The sequence below is a fragment of the Hemitrygon akajei genome, chromosome 5 (assembly GCF_048418815.1).
Source record: "Hemitrygon akajei chromosome 5, sHemAka1.3, whole genome shotgun sequence".
In the NCBI taxonomy this organism is placed as follows: domain Eukaryota; kingdom Metazoa; phylum Chordata; class Chondrichthyes; order Myliobatiformes; family Dasyatidae; genus Hemitrygon; species Hemitrygon akajei.
In genome coordinates this window covers 68855654-68873931 of record NC_133128.1, presented here as the reverse complement: position 1 = coordinate 68873931, position 18278 = coordinate 68855654, and the positions used below count along the sequence as shown (strand labels likewise).

Below are 18278 nucleotides of genomic sequence, written 5' to 3'. Positions count from 1 at the left end.
CCTACTTTGAGAAATATCTCAGAACCAGATACAGACAGCCCCCACATCATACCTGTTCACCAATTACTACCAAAACCTCGAGGCAGAATAATTCACTCTTATGGAATCTACATGAAAAATAAAAACATTCTTCTTTCAAAGTTGTGTTTCTTGACATATGTGCGGATGACACCATTTTGAATTGTGGAATCTGCCAGGACTGTCCTCTATGAATGCAGCGCTCTGCCATAAATACAGGGGCCGCCCATCCAATTACAATTTTTTTAAAAAAAGAGATTCATATTTATGAGAAATGAATGAATAATTTATGCTAAATTATGATTAAATCAATACTCAGCTATATATTAAATCTACACATTCATAACCTAGCTGCAATGTTGATGTCTATTTTTAAAATGGTAAACATATTTTTTTTGCAATTATGTTAACATTCAAAAGAGAAGAAAACAGGAAAACTGTTTACTTTTAAGAAACAGTCTGTATTTAAGGGCAACGAACAAATAAACTCCAAGAAACGTTCTAAAACAAAGTACTGTTCAGGCTATTCGTTTCCTTATCTTGAGTGGGCAAATTTATAATTTTTTTCTATACATCACCAGTGAAATACATTAATATTTTATAATACACTTCGCAAAGCAATCTGTCTTGGGTTGCAGTTGGTTGTTCAAAAGCAATTTCTGATTATTTTTTTTAAGAACACATACTAATGAGAGTCTAATTTAGACTTGCTTCCAATATAGAAAACATCAAACTTTAGGGTGTTTCACAATCTTATTCTTCCATCCCATGACATTCTTTTCTTCACAAATCTGAGGAAGAATATCACACGCTCTAAAGTTTGTTAAGAAAATAGAGTTTATTAAAAACAAATCCTAAGCTCAATTTTTGGAGGAGGTTTCACTGTTATCTTTTTTTTTAAATTAAAAAGAATAGAAAGCACTTCTACCTTACGTCAAAATTTTAAAAACATAGCAAAAATTTGATCTGTTTTCTGGTCATCAGGTGTTCAGACTGCAGAGTAAATTGTGTGGTCATTCTGAATACTGGGGAAAGCAAATAATTTGCTTGAAACTTTAAAACTAGACAGGACGGTGGGACAGCAGAAGCAAATATTTATACATCATTCTTTATACAACTCTAAAGCTTCATGGCACAATCCTGTGGTGAATACATCAATCATCACCACATTCTGTGCTTTATAACAATTAGTTTCTCTATCACTGAGCCTCAGCTATTGCGCCTGAATCTTTCATATCAGGTTGATCAGTAGATGAGGTAGGCGCTAATTCCACCATCCCTGAAGCTTTCAATTCCACATTTGATGAATTACATTCTCCTTGAGCAGAATTAGGAACTGGGATCACATCCAATTGTTTCATTATTTCTCCTTGTGTGTCTCCATTAGAATTGTGATGCTTTTCACTGCCCTCATCCATTTCTTCAGGTTTTTCCTTTCCACGTTGATCCACATCTCTTTCCCTGCGTGATTCCCTGTCTCGTGAGTCACGATCCCTATGTCCACTTGACCGTCTATTTCTTTCCTCTGAGTCTCTATATCTTTCTCGTTCAGCGCTTCTTCGTCCCCATTCCCTTCTCTCGCGTGCACCACAATGCCGATCATCTCTTTCCTCATGTCGATTTCCATAGCGATCACGGTTCTCATTTTCATTTCGATTTCCACCAAAAGGACGATTTCTAAACTCAGATCTGCCAAAGCGTTGTTCTTGCTCTCGATCCCTTCCTGGAGGAAATCCATGTCTGTCATTCCTAAACTGTCGCCCATCTCTATCTTCAGACACTCCAGGACGAGGAAAAACATTCTGGGGTGGAAAGGGACCCCGCATGGCATGAGGTGGAGGTACTCCAAATCCTCCCGGTCCTGGAGGTGGTGGACCTCTGTGTAGTAAGTGTGGCAGCAGGGGACGTGGTGGAGCAACAGGAAACCTCTGTAAATGAGGAGGGGGAACTCCAGGTGGTCTCTGTAAGGGTATTAATCCAGGCCGTGCACCCAAAAGACCAGGAGTTGGGGGCTGCACATTCATCATGGGAGCATGAGTTGTTCCACTCTGATTTCCTGAAACACAAATACATTAAAGTACATTAGGTAAAATTATTCACAGACTCTTATCATCATGGAAATTGTAATAGAAATCAAAACTCTCAAATTAACTACCAAGAGAAAATCTGCAGATGCTGGAAATCTGAGCAACACATACGAAGCACTCGAGGAACTCAGCAGGCCAGGCAACATCCATGGAAAAACGTACAGTTAATGTTTCAGCCCAAAACGTCCATTGTACATTTTTCCATAGATGCTGCCTGGCCTGCTCAGTTCCTCCAGCATTTTGTGTGTGTTGCTCGAACTTCCAGCATCTGCAGATTTTCTCTCATTTGTTTCCAGGTTGCACTAGCTGGGAAACCAACAGAATTCTACAGCTGACAATGAATGAAGGCTACCAAGTTCAAGACAGATGATTAGTGCTTATCCATTCAATCTGCCCATATGAATTAGTTACATGAAAGTGTGCTAAAATGTTGTGCAACCAGTTAGCGTCTTTATTACTTTTCAGCCACTGTTCTACTGCTAGCTGGAAGAAAAAAAAGTCAACTTTTCTTGCCACTTAAGCACTTATGTTCAAATTAAGCAATTTGCAGTTTTAAAAAAAAGTCCAATAATTAAATGGAATATTTTATGCATTTAATTATATAAATATTCAAAATGAATATTTTAATCAAATAAAACACTGCCTGAGTACATTATCTAGTCAGTTGTATTCTGTAAGTGTGCAATCAAGGTAATGAAGTGATATTGGATTTCAAGGAATAAATATAAAACAGATACAACTTTTATGCCTTTACTGCGAACAACAATGGATTTGCAAACGTAAAGACCATAGTTGAGGTACTTTTTGATTAATGAAACCTTGCCGAATGACAACCTACTCATTTAAGGCTATTTGTGGATGAACAGTCAATGATTAATAACATGCTATCAATAATAAAAGGCATTTAAAAGTTAACGGAGTCTGAAAAGTGCCATTTTGTTTGAAAAATTTAAAAAAACTTATGAATAGCAACAAACTTTAAAAATTGGACTCATGGTTTAGGGAAATTCACTGAAGGATAAAGTAATGGAAAATGTCTAACCAGGAAGCTGGGATGACTCGCATGTTGGAATGTTCGTTCCTGTATTCCCAATGGGCATTGCAGCACTCAGTGGAGGCATAGGTCCAGGTGGGAGGTAACCTGAAAAATCAGAAATATCGAAATAAATTAAAATTAAAATGGATCTTTCAACAAAGACAGTAGAGTCAAAACATGTTCTCACATTTCTTGTCTTTACATATTTCACATACATCATATTTCAAGATTAATTTGACTATACTGCCACAAGAATTTACGGCAAGTTCTTTTATGCTGATGTCATTTACTGAAGATTTAACCAAATCCTCCTCCCCTCACCTCCCTTTCATCTAGCAGAACTATTTCAACAATTTCCCTTTTGGCACCTCCCACTTTCTTCAAAGCAAAGGTGAAGCCCCAGCAATGCCCCTCTTTTCATCAGCTACACAGAATACTCCATGTTCCAAGCCAACACCAGTATTGCTCCCCACTCTTTATCCATTACATCAATGATTGCACTGGTGCTGCTTCCTGTGTTCATCAATTTCATCTCTCCTCTCTTTCTCAAACTCTGTCTCTCCATCTTCAGAGACAGATTATCTACTGACCTTTTCTACAAACACACTGACTCTTAGTTATTTTGACTCCACCTCTTCCCACCCGTCACTTACAAAAATGTTATTCCCTTCTCTAAGTCCCAACACACCTGTAGCATCTCACGATCAGGCTTTCCATTCCAGAACATTTGGAATGTCCTCTTTTGGCTCAAGACAGAGTTTCTTTTCCGCCATTCACTTGCATGTCCTCTATTTCCAGCAATCTGTCCTCGCCCGATGCAACGTCCCCTTACCACCAAGTCAAAGAACATTGTTCTCACCACCTAATTTCCACAGGGATAGTTCTCAAGGTGATTCACTTGTCCACTCATCTCCCCACAGATATACCTCTAAATCTATCCCTATGATTGGGACAAGTGCTTCACCTGTATGTTTATTAATTAGTGCAACTCTTTTTACAATGGCGAGACCCAAGTCAGACTGAAGGACCACTTTGCTAAGCGCTCTACCTCTGTCTGTTGCAACAGCCAAGATCTCCCAGGGGCCACCCATTTCACTCAAACTTCCCACTCATATTCTGGCATATGTGCTTATGCTAGACTACGAGTGGGATGATGAGACCAAACTCCGGTGGGAGGAACACCTTATATTTCCATCTTATAGCATTGATTTCTCTACCTTCCAGTAACCACTCCACTCTTTTTCAACCCCAATTTCCCCTCCCCCCACACTGCCCATTTTGGTGGCCCTCTCATCCTTTCTCTTCTCCCCCACTGTCATGACCTCCCTCTTGTTCCCCACTTTCTTCACTTTATTCCATGGTCTACTGTCCTCTTCCTCTGATACAATTAATGCGCATTTGGAAAAACAGCTTCCTTAGGGAAAGTTAGCATGGAATTGTGCAGAACAGGTCATGCCTTACAACCTGATCTAGTGCTTTGAGGAGGTGATGAAGGTGCTTAAAGAGAGAAGGAAGTGGATGTTATCTACAAAGACTTTAGTAAGATATATGATGTTTCCTCATGGTAGGTTGATTCAGAAGATAAAGATACACGGGATCCAGGTGAACTTCAAGTTTGGATTCAAACTGGCTTGTCCACAGAAGACAGATTAGTGGTGGAAGGTTGAATTTAAAGGTGGAGGTCCATGACCAATGGTGTTCAAGGATCAGTGCTGGGAACTTTGCTGCTTCTGATATTTATCAATGATTTGGATGAAAATGTAGATGGATGGATGAGCAAATTTGCAGATGACAGCAAGCCTGTAGGAGTTGTGAGATATAGATCAGTTATAGATTTGGGCAGAGAAGTGGAGATGGAGTTTAGTTCAGGCAATTTGAGATGTTGCATATAGGAATGTCAATGAAAGAGGAAGTATACAGTTAATGATTGACCCCTTAATAGCAGTGAGGTACAGAGATCTTGAGGTTCGGGTGCACAGAAGTGGCTATGCAAGTAGAAAAGATGATAAAGGCGGCATATGGCATGTTTGCCTTATTGGTAGAGGTGTTGAGTATTAAGAATATGCAAGTCATGCTGCAACCATATAAAACTTTAGTCAGACCACACTTGGTGTACTGGAACAACACGCACACACGAAATGCTGCAGGAACTCAGCAGGTGAGGCAGCATCTATGGTAAAGAGTACAGTTGACGTTTTGGCCAAGACCCTTCATCAGGACCAGAGGGGAAAAGAAGGAGTCAGAGTAAGAAGGTGGGGGGAGGGGAGCAAGAAACTCAATGTGATAGATGAAACCGGGAGAGATGATGTGAAGAGAGCTGGGAAAAAGATACAATGCTGGAGAAGGGGAATCTGAAAGGAGAGGACAAAAAACCAAGGAAAAAGAAAAGGGGCAGGAGCACCAGAGGGAGGTGATGGGTGGGCAAAGAGGTAAGGTGAGAGAGGGAAATGGGAATGGAGAATAGTGAAGGGGGTAGGGGGTCATTACCAAAAGTTCAAGAAATCAACGTTCATACCATCAGGTTAGAGGCTACGCAGAGGAAATATAAAGTGTTGCTCCTCAAACTGAATGGGGCCTCATTGCGACAGTAGAGGAGGCCATGGATTGATATATTGGAATGGGAATGGGAAGTGGATGGAGCCTAGGCGCTTACTGAAGTGGTCTCCCAATCTACGCTGGGACTCACCAATATACAAGAGACAACACCAGGAGCTCAGGATGCAGTAGATGACCCCAAAAGACTCATAGGTGAAGTGTTGCCTCATCTGGACTGTTTGGGCCCTGAATGGTAGTAGGAGCAGGTGTAACACTTGTTCCACTTGCAAGGATAAATGCCAGGAGGGAGATCGTTGGGAAGGGACGAATAGACAAGCAAGTCGCTTAGGGAGCAATCCCTGCGGAAAGCAGAAGGGTGAGGGGACAGGAAACGTGTTTGGTGGTGGGATCCCGTTGGGAGATGGAAGTGGAGAATTATGTGCTGGATGCAGAGGCTGGTGGGGAGGTAGGTGAGGACAAGAGGAACCATATTTCTGGTGGGATGGTGGGAGGATAGGGTGAGGGCTGATGTGCACGAAATGGAAGAGATGCAGTTGAGAGCAGTGTTGATAGTGTAGGATGGAAAGCCCCTTTCTTTGAAGGATTAGTACATCTCCTTAGCTCTGGAATGAAAAGCCTCATCCTGACAGCAGGTGTGACGGGTCAGAGAGGAGTTGGTTTTTATTAATACAAGTGATAGGGTGGGAAGAAGTATAATCCAGGTAGCTATAGACATCAGTAGATAGGCTATCTCCAGAGACAACTAGAAAGGGGAGGGAAGTGTCAGAAATGGAGCAGGTAAATTTGAGGGCAGTGTGGAAGTTGGAGGCGAAGTTGATGAAGTTGACGAGATCTGCAAGGGTGCAGGAAGCAGCACTGATGACATTGGGGAGTGATAGCAGTGCAGGCTTGGAACATTGTCTGTTGCACATAGTTGACAAAAAGGTAGGCATAGCTGGGACCCATACCAGTGCCCATGGCTACACCTTTTGTTTGTAATGTCGGAGGAACTGAAGGAGAAATTATTGAGGGTGAGGACAAATTCCACCAGATGGAAGAGAGTGGTGGTGGAAGGGGAACTGGTTGGGTCTGGTGTCCAGAAAGGGCAGCTTTGAGGCCTTCCTGGTGGGGCACAGAAGTGGTGTATAACATAAGAACATAAGTGGTATAGGACTAGATTCTTCGTGAAAATAAGATTATCAGGGCCAGGGAACTTTTAAACCACTGAAAAGATCAAGAGGGTGTGAAGTGTCACATATGTAGGTAGGAAGGGACTGAACCAGGGGGATAAAACTGAGTTGAGGTATGCAGATAAAGTTCAGTGAGGCAGGAATGAACAGAATCAATGGGTCTACCTGGACAAGCAGGTTTGTGGATCTTGGGTAGGAGCTAGAAATCGGAGCCGTGGGGGTGAGGGAACTATAAGGTTGATGGCAGTGGATGGAAGATCCCCAGAGTTAATGAGGTCAGTTATGGTGTGGGAGACAATGGCCCAGTGTTCCTTAGTGGGAGCCCATTTGAGGGGTAAGTAAGAGGGGGTTATCTGACTGTTGCTGCCAGGTCTCATGAAGGTAGAGGTCGGTCCATCAGACTACTACAGCACCCCCCTTATCTGTGGGTTTGATGGTGAGGTCAGGATTAGTGTGGAGAGTGGAGAGCAGTGTGTTCAGAAGGAGTGAGGTTGGAATTGGAGAGACGAGTGGCAAAGTTGAGACAGTTGATGTCCCATCGGCAGTTAGTGATGAAAAGATTCAGAGCAGGCAGAAGACCACAGCGGGGTGTCTAGGAAAAGGAGGGGGCTTGAAGATGGGAGAAGGGGTCATCAGTGCGGGGTGGAGAATCCTTGCCAAAGAAGTTGGCATGAAGACAGAGGTGGCGGAAGAAGAGCTCAGCCATGGTGGGCGCAGAACTTACTGAGGAACAGGTGCAAGGGGACAGAAGTGAGGCCCTTACTGAGGACAGAATGTTCTGCCTCAGAGAGGGGAAGGTTGGAGGGGATGGTAAAGACCCAGTATGGATGACAGCTGGGATCAGTGTGGGGGGAGGGGTAGGGGATTGATAGTGTCAAAGCAGCAGTGAAAAGATCCCGAGCAGTTCTGGAAGGATGTGGAGACTGAGGGGAAGATGCAGAATCAGTTTACCAGAATGCTGCCTGGATTAGAGGATATGAGCTATAAAGCTGGACAAACTTGGTTTGTTCTCCCTTAAGAGTCAAAAGCTGAGGGGAATTGTTTTAATCAATGACAGGCATAGGCAGGGTAAACAAAATTTTTTACCGGGGTAGAAATGACACACCCAAGAGGACATGCTTTTAATGTTAGAGGGGGTATGTTTAAATGCAACATGAGAGCCTTTTTATTTTAAACATAGGGATCGGTAGATGTCTGGAATAGGTTATAACATATATGTCAAACTCAAGGCCCGCGGGCCAAATCCGGCCCGTGGTGGAATTATCTTTGGCCCGCGAGATAATATCTAATTACTATTAAAGCTGGCCCCAGTAATCGAAGCGGCTATGGCGTATGATATGGCTAATGCTGAGTTTATTCAGGTACCAGGTTTTCAGGGTTTTTAGTGTTTATTCGGCAGTCTTCTTCATACGAAACGGAATTTGTAAAGTGAAACACTTAGTAGTTATAGCAGAGACTGAGACACATGAGAGCAGGCTGAAAAAACAGAGGCAACGAAAGCTGCGTTTGCACGCGTCCGATTGATCCGGCCCGCATGAAGCTGCATTTTGCTCAATCTGGCCCGTGACCTAAAATGAGTTTGACACCCCTGGGTTATAAGGTTATAGTAGAATAGAAACATATGAGTGATATAGAGGAAGATATTTAGTATAAATTGGCATCAAGATCGACATATCACAGGCCGAGTGGCTTATTCAATGCGATACAATTCTATGTTCTATCCACAATGTGCTTTCTTAACTACCGCTGTTATCAGCATCATTCATACCTTTAGTCCCGTCACCAGTTATTTACATAATGTGTAAAAACTTGAGGCACCAGCAGTGATCCCTGCAGCTCATTACACCATTATAATCATGGGAACAAAAACATTTGTTTGACAGCCAGCCAGTCTTCTATCTAAACTAATGTTACCTCCTGCACCATGGCCTTATCTTTGGTGCAGCACCTTACCAAATGCCAACTGGAAATCTAGGTACCAGTAGCATTTTATCCACAGCACATACTGTTTGTCCAAAACACTCCAATATATTGGTCAAACATCATTTCTCTTTCACAAAATAGAATCAACTGTGCAGAATTAACAAAATTTTCTCGGTGCTCCATCTTTAATTATACTTATAACTGCTTATAGTTTCCTGTTTTGTTTCTCATTCCCCAGCTGAATACAGGCTGAACTAATAATCTTCTAAACTAATGAAGCCTACTTTGACCCAAAATCTGTTTGATTATAGAAAATTAAAACAAATGCACTAATTGTATCAGCAAACATTTATTTTAAGACTCAAAAAGCAGTACATCTTAAGACTCAATAAACCCCCACAGCTTTATTTCTCACTGGAATGAGTTGACTCCATCTATTCTGTAAGATCCTCACATCAGCCATTGCCATTACTGTCTGGTTTGGTGCAACATTCTCTAACAATATATGAAAACTATATGAAAAAAGGTCATTGGCTGCAATCTATCATCATTGCGAGACTTACCTGTATATGAAGCAGGTAGAAAAAAAATCATTAGGTATGTGACCCACCCACCAAACTGCCTTTTCTAAAAGCTCCCTCTTTAATAGGGCTATTAAAACAAAAACTTCATGCTATCTTAAAGTTTCACACCCCACCCCCCAAACCAATTAATCTGATCAACCTTTCTAATTAGACCTCCACCCCCTCTATTATCTCAGTCACTGCACTGTAAATACTTTAAACCACTTTTAATAAATGCTGTTCACAATGTAAATACATGCTGGTATATACGTATGTATTTAAGCACATTTTAATCCATATCTGTACTTCTAACTTTTTATAGAATTCTTTACTCTGTATAACTGTTGAACGTTGTAATTTTTGTTGCATGTAGTGCCAACACACCACAGCAATTTCCTAATACAGCAAACTCCAGTTAATTGGAACACATTGGGACAAGTACATTTTGGCCCAATGAAATGATACGCCAAAGTTTCTTGGAAATAGTTAAAAAGGTATATTAAAAAAAACAATTTAACTGAACAACAAATACAGAACAAATTAGAACATTACCACAGTATTACAAAACTGTATTAGTTTCTAATAGTTATCGATAGAAGAATTCATCCAGTGTACACTGCCATGTATGGTGTGTCAAGGGATAGGTAGCACCTCTGGTGAAGGGGCTTGTCAAATCCATTATGGGGTAGCTCACTCACCCTTTGGTCCCCACTGGGCACTCAACTCTCACCTGTGGCTCCAAGGAGTTGTTTACATGTGACAATGGCCACACCCCAGTACAATGCTTTGACGGATGGGCTAACCAGGTGAGCGTAGGTGGTGGGCCTCATACCCTGATGAAATAGGGATATGACTGTCGTCGCATGTGAAGCCAGCTCTGGCGGATTAGGCAGATGAGATCAGAGATCCAAATGCTGTAGAAGACAGTTCTGCAAAGCTTTATGGAGAGCAAAGGGCATAAGGCACAGAAATAGTCATGGCTATCCACTGCAACCAAGGAAGTCGCCACTTCCTGATGACTACTTGCAGCATTAGCCCCAGACTTCCAAGACCAAGACTGTGGAACTGTCCCAGTGCAACAGCTTTCCCACTATAACTATACTGTGTATGTTTCACTGTCATCATAGAACCAGATGGACAACCAACACGCTGCTCTGTTCTTTTAATTAATTGTAAATTAACAAAATTAGCACAGAAACCAGTGCAGATAATGGATTGCTTTCATACAATGCTTTTGACAATTGCATCCTCCAAATATGCATTTTCACTGTAACAGTCAAGATGACTGTCGATAGTGAAAACGCTTCATTTTCACTCTTAGCTGTTTCTGGCATATCCAAGCCTGAGTGCTTGAAATCATAGTGATCAAAACAATTCTCAATTGTCTTAATGCTTATATTACTGCTTTTTGAACTCACATGCAACTGACACTAGTTAGAAACTGTACAGCAACAGTCCCCTATCCCAATTAAGCAACATAGTATCCCAAATAAAGAGATGAAATCTTGGCTATTATCTCAATGAGCAAATAATCAAATGCTCCAATTAATCAATGGACTAATTAACCAGAATCCATTGTACATGTAAATATAAATAGTTATGGCTGTTATTGCATTTCAGTTGACCAATTTCTGAAACTAATTTGCCAATTCAGTGTAGCTAGCTCTACCTTCATATCCTTAAATACCAGTCTTTAATCTATTCTTCTCTCCAACAATATATAATATAGTGCCCCTCCTCCACTCAGTTCCACCCAATACCCACACATTTCACCCACTGGCTCTTCCCCACCTGGTGTTAGTTTTACGTGTTCCTAGTGGCTCCTAATGGCTTCTATTATCACTTTTCTTCCTTATCAGATTGCAGCACTGGAGCCTTTACCTCCATCCAGCTTCACCCTCAACAGCCAACTGATTCCATCTTGTTTTATTTTGTTCTGTCTCTATCCACCCTGTTTCCCTAATTAATCTCTACCCATACCTGACTGGATCACACGTAATCCTTCATTACCATCTCTCCATCCTCAGTTTATCAATCACGTCTGGCCAGTGGTACCCTACTTCCCCTCTTCTCTTCTTACTGGTGCTCTCCGCTCTCAGTCCTGATGCGGAACTCCTTTCCCTCCACTTCAGACACTACTCGGCCCACTGGGTCCATCCAGATTATTTGTTGCTCAATCAATTGTTCTTGCCTTGAGCACCTTCACCATCAGCCATTAATTCATCCCATTCCACAGTACCAGTTCTGGTATCACCTGCTCCCTTCTTGGCCACACATGCCATTCTCATTAACTATCCTAAAATTACTAATTCCTCATATAGTCTCCTTTTTGTCATTCTGATTTTTACAGTTTATATGCTGATAGGATATTCTCCAGGATAATTGCTACATCTTTCTGATAAACTTACATGATTTCATCCCTTATATGCTTACATAAAAACTTTGTCTTTGATTTTTTGAAGAACAAAAAGGAACACGAAATGAACCTTTCACTTCCTACTGATGTTCAAGTCAAAAGAAATTACCTATAAAGATAAAGGATGGTACCATACAAGAGCAAAAGTAACATTTAGTCTTAATTACTTCACTTTGAAGGAACAAACTTGAGGCTCACAACATATTATCTTGTTCAGTGTCCTCAGCTACTTTAGTGAAGTGACATACCAGGTGGTGGCTGGACTGGATTGAAACCAGGACGCATAAATGGAGGTGGTGGCGGCGGGGGTGGTGGTGGTACTCCTGGATTGAACGTAGGTGGTGGGATTGTTGAAAAATTTGGAGGCTGCAGTCTATTAACAGCTGGAATCGGCTGAACTCCAGGCATCTGCAATAACACATTTTTACAGTAAAATTCTGTAATATTTTTAATGCACCTCATACAAATTTATAGATCAATATGATTTACATTTAAAAACATTTATCCATTTCTTTTCAACAAATACTCCCCCCCTCCCCCCCACACACACAGCAACTATACAAATAACATTGAAAATAAAAGCTAAGTGCGATATACAAACCAGAGCAATTCAGACTGACTGGATAGCGATTTTTCTTGACTGACTAGGATTTCAACTGCTGCTTAATGCTAATATTGATATAATCTCCCTCTTTGCTCCTAATCCTAAGGACTGCTAATTATGAGGGAAAAAAATGTAAATTGAGGATGAGTACTCAGGAGACAACTGGATTGCACAATAGAATTGTGATAACTCAGCAGTCAACTGTTCGTAGTCCTGATTAACTGACACATGGCTCTCTCACCAACTCAAGAGTGAGCTGGGGTCCAATGTATGTACAGAAGAGCTTGCGTCGGTGTCCATAATACTAAAAATTATGAACATGGACCAATGTGCAATCAGGACTGGGATCTGAATTCCTTGTACATTTCCTGCTCACTTTTGGCTCAATCTGCTGAATGGCCTATTTATTATGCTTCTATGGAACATTTAAAAAGCTACACAAAAACATAAAACAGCATTATTACTGAAGGGATATAGATACTAAACACTTAAGATATGAAGAAAGTGTATAGCAATCAGCTATATGTTGTGAACACAATGACACACTTCCTTCATTTCAGAAAGACTACAAATTAGGGTGACTGGTCTTATCCTCAGCAAATATTTAAATATTCACAAGTTGGCTTGCACCTATGGCAATGGAATCAGAATTCCTTTATCCTTTATCCCATGGAAAGATTGCACTCAACTAAATATAAATAACTTGGAAAATATCATAGTTCATTCTCACCTGTGTAGGGAAAATATCATAGTTCATTCGTACCTGTGTAGGCATGGGCAGGGAAGTTTGGGGCATTTCTTCTGATTGTGTTACAGCCGTGCTGCCATTTTCAGGAGTTTCAGCGACAGCTGGTGGTGCCTTTGTAATATTCTTCCAATCTAATACAAACACAAATCAGAATCAAACATGACAGCTAATTCATACAGTCCTGTGCAAAACTCTTAGGCACATGTAAAAAAGCTGTAAAGCAAAGATACTTGCAAAAATAATGAATGGAAAAGTTAAAATATCAAAAAAACTATAAAGAACAGTAAACAAAAAAACTAAATTAAACCAGTATTTGGTGTGACAACACCACTCTTTGCCTTTAAGACTGCATCAATTCTATTAGATGTAGCAGTCAAGCAGTTTTAGAAGACAATCAGCTGCCAGGTTGTTCCAAGCATCTTGGAGAATTTGCCACATTTCTTCTACAGATTTTGGCTGTCTCACTTGCTTCTGTCTCTCCAGGTAATCCCAGACAGCCTCGATGATGTTGTTATCAGGGTTCTGTGGAGGCCATACCATTTGTCGCAGAACTCCTTCTTTTTCTTCTTGTCACTTGAGATAGTTCTTTATGACCTTGGCCATGTGTTTGGAGTCATTGCCCTGCTGTAGGATGAAATTGGGACCAATCAGACGCCTCCCTGATGGAACTGCATGATTGATGAGAATCTGCTTGTATTTCTCAGCATTGACGATTCCTTTAATTCTGACCAGATCACCAACTCCATTTGCAGAAATACAGCCCCAAACCTATAGGAAATCTCCACCGCACTTCACTGTTAGCTGCAAACACTCATCTGTGTAGCGCTTTCCAGCCCTTCTATTAACAAACTGCCTCCTGATTGAGCCAAAAAATTCAAATTTTGACTTACCAGTGCAGAGCACTCACTGCCATCATTCAGCACCCCAGTCCTTGTGATTTTGTGTGCGAGTCTCTTAGCTTTGTTTCCACTTGAGAGGAATGGCTTTTTGGCAGCAACTCTTCCATGAAAACTACTTATGACAAGACTTCTCTGGACTGTAGAGGAGTGTACTTGGGTTCCAGTGGTTTCTGTGAGTTCAGAGTCGATAGCAGTTTTTGACATCTTCCAATTCAGAAGAGATGTCAGTTTGATGGATCCCTTGCCTGCTGCACCCAGTTTCCATGCCCAACCACTGTGTTTCTGGTCCTCAACCATGGCCATTTCTTAGTGCTTCTTCAAAAGAGACTGGACAGCAAATCTTGAAACTCTTATCCGCCATAAAATTACTGCCTGGGAGAGACTATGCTGATACAGGGTGATCACTTTGTGTCTTGTTGCTATGCTCACTCTTGCCATGGTGTAAGAATTGATCATTTGAAGGTTAATCTGTCACATTTGCCACACCCTCACCCTTTTGGATTGGTTGTCCTTTGCCCAGTTTGATTCCTTCTACACCTGTTTCAGTTAATCAGTTTAGCTCATTCAACTCATTTTGTCATTGATCATTAGTACCTGGTTATTATACACTGAGTTATACACCTACAAAGCAATCAAGTTTTTATTTGAAAAGTGGTCCTTTACTTAATGTTACTTTCTTTAACAAGATACAAAAATCTAACATTTCTTTTCATAAATGAATGTTCCGAAATCTAAAATATACTCTTTTCTACTGACACACTAATGCAGAAGACAAAATCATCTAAATCTAAATTTATATTAAAAATCTAGGGTGCCTAAGATTTTAGTACAGTAGGTGACTGAACAGGAAGTGGAATCCTTCACATTTTCTTATGGGTTGACGAGACCATGGTACAACATATGTTGTGTCCACAGGCACATATCTCCCACAGGTTAATCACTACAAAATCTCACCTGTCAAATATACTTATCACCAAGGCTGCAGAACTGCAGAAAGAATGGATTGCATACCTTTCCACTATTTAAAGATAAAAGTTGGAACTTCAATAGGTTCCACCTTATATTATTTTGGCTTTCCAAATCAACAAGTGATCAAAACACTGGTTAGGTGATGCTTGGTACACTGAGTGCAATTTTAGTTGCCCTACTAAAGGAGAGAATGCAGGGGATTCACCAGAATGTTGACTGGATTGAAGGATTTTAGTTATGGTGACTGACTAGATATGTTGGGTTTGTTTTCCCTGAGGTAAAAGAGATTCAGGGGAGATTTGATGGAAGTATACAAGATTGAGAAGCATTGCTAAGGTAGATAGGCAGAACCTGTCAGAGTAGGCTATTAAAACAAGGCAGTATAAGTGGTGGGAGGAAAGGGAAAGCTTTTGTATTTGCACAGAACATGGTTGATATCTAGAACATTCTAAAAGTGGCGATGATAAAAATCAGGTATCATTCAGTTTAAGAGGCATTTACAAAAACCACAGAAAGATACAGTTCTCCCGACACAGGCAAGTTGTATTTGCATAGCTAAGGAAAAAAACTCGAATGGATATGAAGGGCTCATTTCTGCACTGTGATTTGAAGTGAAGCAGGTCTACTCCTGAATTCAAATTCTCTTGTAATTAAGGTCAAGGTACCATCTGTCTTCCCAATTTCCTGCTGGTCCTCCACATTAACTTCAGGTGGTTCATCTATCAGGAAATTTGTCTCCCCCAAACTTATCCTACAGGCAATCTGCAAACTTTGTCTTCCCATTTTCCCAAGTGAAATAAATGTCTTTGCATTTTACTTATTATATTCTTTCTGCTGCACCTTCACCCACTGACTTCTCTTCTTTCCCCCCCCATGAAACTTCAATACATTCTACCTCCAACCCACATGGCAAGCAAGCTTTCTATCAGCAGCAAACTTGTATATACTATGCTTCATAACTTCATCCGAATCACTGATAAGAGGCTGTGGACATCTGGTAACCCTAAACCAATCACTGAAGTACCCTTGGGCCAAAGTCTTCCACTCAAAAATAAACCTACCCTGGCATTGTTTTCTGCCCTGTGAACAAACCTTCAATCCAGTACTGCCACAGCAATGCACTCTCATTTTGCTTAATAATCTCATGTGAATAATAATGCCGAAGGCCTTCTGAAAAATCAAAGCACACATCACTGCTTTCTCCCCTTATTTATCTGCTGATAATTTTCCTTCGATAAATTCATGTGAATCCTGTCTAATTCTGTTCTTATTTCCATCTGCTTTGACACCAACTGCTTTATAATATTCCAGACTTGAATCACTCCACAAGCCAGTCCAACTAATTGATGTTGACATATTACAGATGCTAGAATATACAGTTGATTAACAACGTGAAGAATTCAGCGGGTCAAGCAGTATCTGCGGGGGGAGAAAGAAATTATACAGGGCTTTGACCAGAGATGCTGACAATTTGTTTCCTTCTACAGATGCTGTATGACCCGCTGAGTTCTTCAGCACATTGTTTGTAACTATTTGCTGTTTCCCCATTTGTTCCTCTCCTTAAATAGTGCGGTTACATCAAGTAACATTGCCATTTCTAGGAACCATCCTCAAACCTATTGAAATTTGGAAATAACAATTTGTGCATTCACAATTTCAAAGATTCAAAGTACATTTATTATCAAAGTATGTATGCTGTATACAATTCTGAGATTTGTCTTTCCACATAAACAGCCACCGAATGAAGAAAAACCATGGAACCTGCTCAAAGAAAGACATCAATCTCTCAACACACAAAAAAAGAACAAATTACCGTAGATTCCGGACTACAGAGCGCACCTGATTAAAAGCCGCTGGCTCTAATTTTAGAAATAAAATCATTTTTTTTATTATACAGGCCGCTTCGGATTTTAGGCCGCACCGAATTTCAGGCGGAACGGATTTTCGGCGCACTGGATTTCCGGCGGACCGGATTTTCGGTGCACTGGATTTCCGGCGGACCGGATTTTCGGCGCACCGAATTTTCGGCCGCTTGTAATATGAGATATTTACACAGAAAGATATTACACGTGTTGGGCTTCAAATTCTGCCCTGTGTTCGTTTTGGAAGAGAGACAACCAACACCGGATTACAGTGCAGCGTGGCTTTATTGCAGAACGCGTTTTGCCTTCCCCTTACGTTCTGCTCTTATTTATACTCCTTTTTCCCCCAAACCAAACCCTCGCTACACATATTTGGTAAGGCTAAACTTTGTTATACCTACCGGTATTTGGTAACATCGGACACTTGTGTCCTTATTGGCCCGATACCATTCACACACGAGTTTTACTGTTTTTGTGCAGCGGAATCCTCAGTTTCGCTCCCTCCCTCCCTTGTACTGCTGTCTAATATCACGTGAGCCATTCCTGACCTGAAGCGGCAGTCCCAAATTAAATCTCCACCGTCTCACCATCGATTCATGTATGCCAAGATTACGCGCAGCAGCTCGATTTCCTTGTTCAACCGCCAGATTGATTGCCTTTAACTTAAAAGCTGCATCATATGCTTTTCTTCGAGTGTTTTCCATGTTGATGAGGGTGAGTACAAATGGCTGATTTACAATAATTTGTGAAGTGCGCTTGATTTATCGTACAATTTCATTGGACCTCTGTGAACTACTCATCAATTTTATTGGTCTACTGTTACGAGGCAAAATGTTTTGGCGGCATGGGAAAAAACTTTCTATTAGCCGCACCTTCTTATAAGCCGCTATGTTCAATGCTGTTCAAAGCATGGGAAAAAAGTAGCGGCTTATAATCCGACATCTACGGTACACAAAACAGCAAAAAAAAAATTAGGGCAAGAACTCAGAACGTAAAATACTAAACCACAAACCATCGAAACATATACAGTTGAGTTCAATCTAGCCCTGTTGTTCATTAACTTTAGGTCACAGAGCCTAAAGTCCATCAAAATTGCAACAAAATGGAGTGATCGGAAACATCATTGCCATATTCTCCAAAAGATGTAAACAATTAGGCCTGAAAAATTTACCCTCCTACAGTATACTGAAATAAAGTATCTAATTTTATTGAAAACACATTCTTTGAAAGAAAATATTCAGAGTTGACAACAATTACCTGGGCAAAGCGTTTCACTGTCCAACATTCCACCTTCACACAAACGCTCCAGTTCTTCCGGTTTAACTTTATCCCAAGGGATATATGAAACCCCAAGCTCCACATCCCAAAACTGCTTGTATTCTGCTTTCATTCCTTTGTTTAAGGCCCAGGCAATCTGGGGGAAAAATG

General features: G+C 40.9%; 1 protein-coding gene across 1 annotated transcript in view; it reads right to left on the bottom strand.

Moving 5' to 3' along the window:
* Window positions 1–458: 458 nt before the first annotated feature.
* scaf4a (SR-related CTD-associated factor 4a) overlaps window positions 459–18278 on the bottom strand; it is a 79644-nt gene continuing 61824 nt past the window's right edge. Inside the window, exons 15-19 of the mRNA XM_073045671.1 lie at window positions 18108–18264; window positions 13136–13251; window positions 12017–12176; window positions 3148–3246; window positions 459–2074 (exon numbers count right to left, since the gene is read on the bottom strand). Coding sequence (XP_072901772.1) covers window positions 1218–2074; window positions 3148–3246; window positions 12017–12176; window positions 13136–13251; window positions 18108–18264 — 1389 coding nt within the window. The 3' untranslated portion in view covers window positions 459–1217. The remainder of the gene's footprint in view (window positions 2075–3147; window positions 3247–12016; window positions 12177–13135; window positions 13252–18107; window positions 18265–18278) is intronic.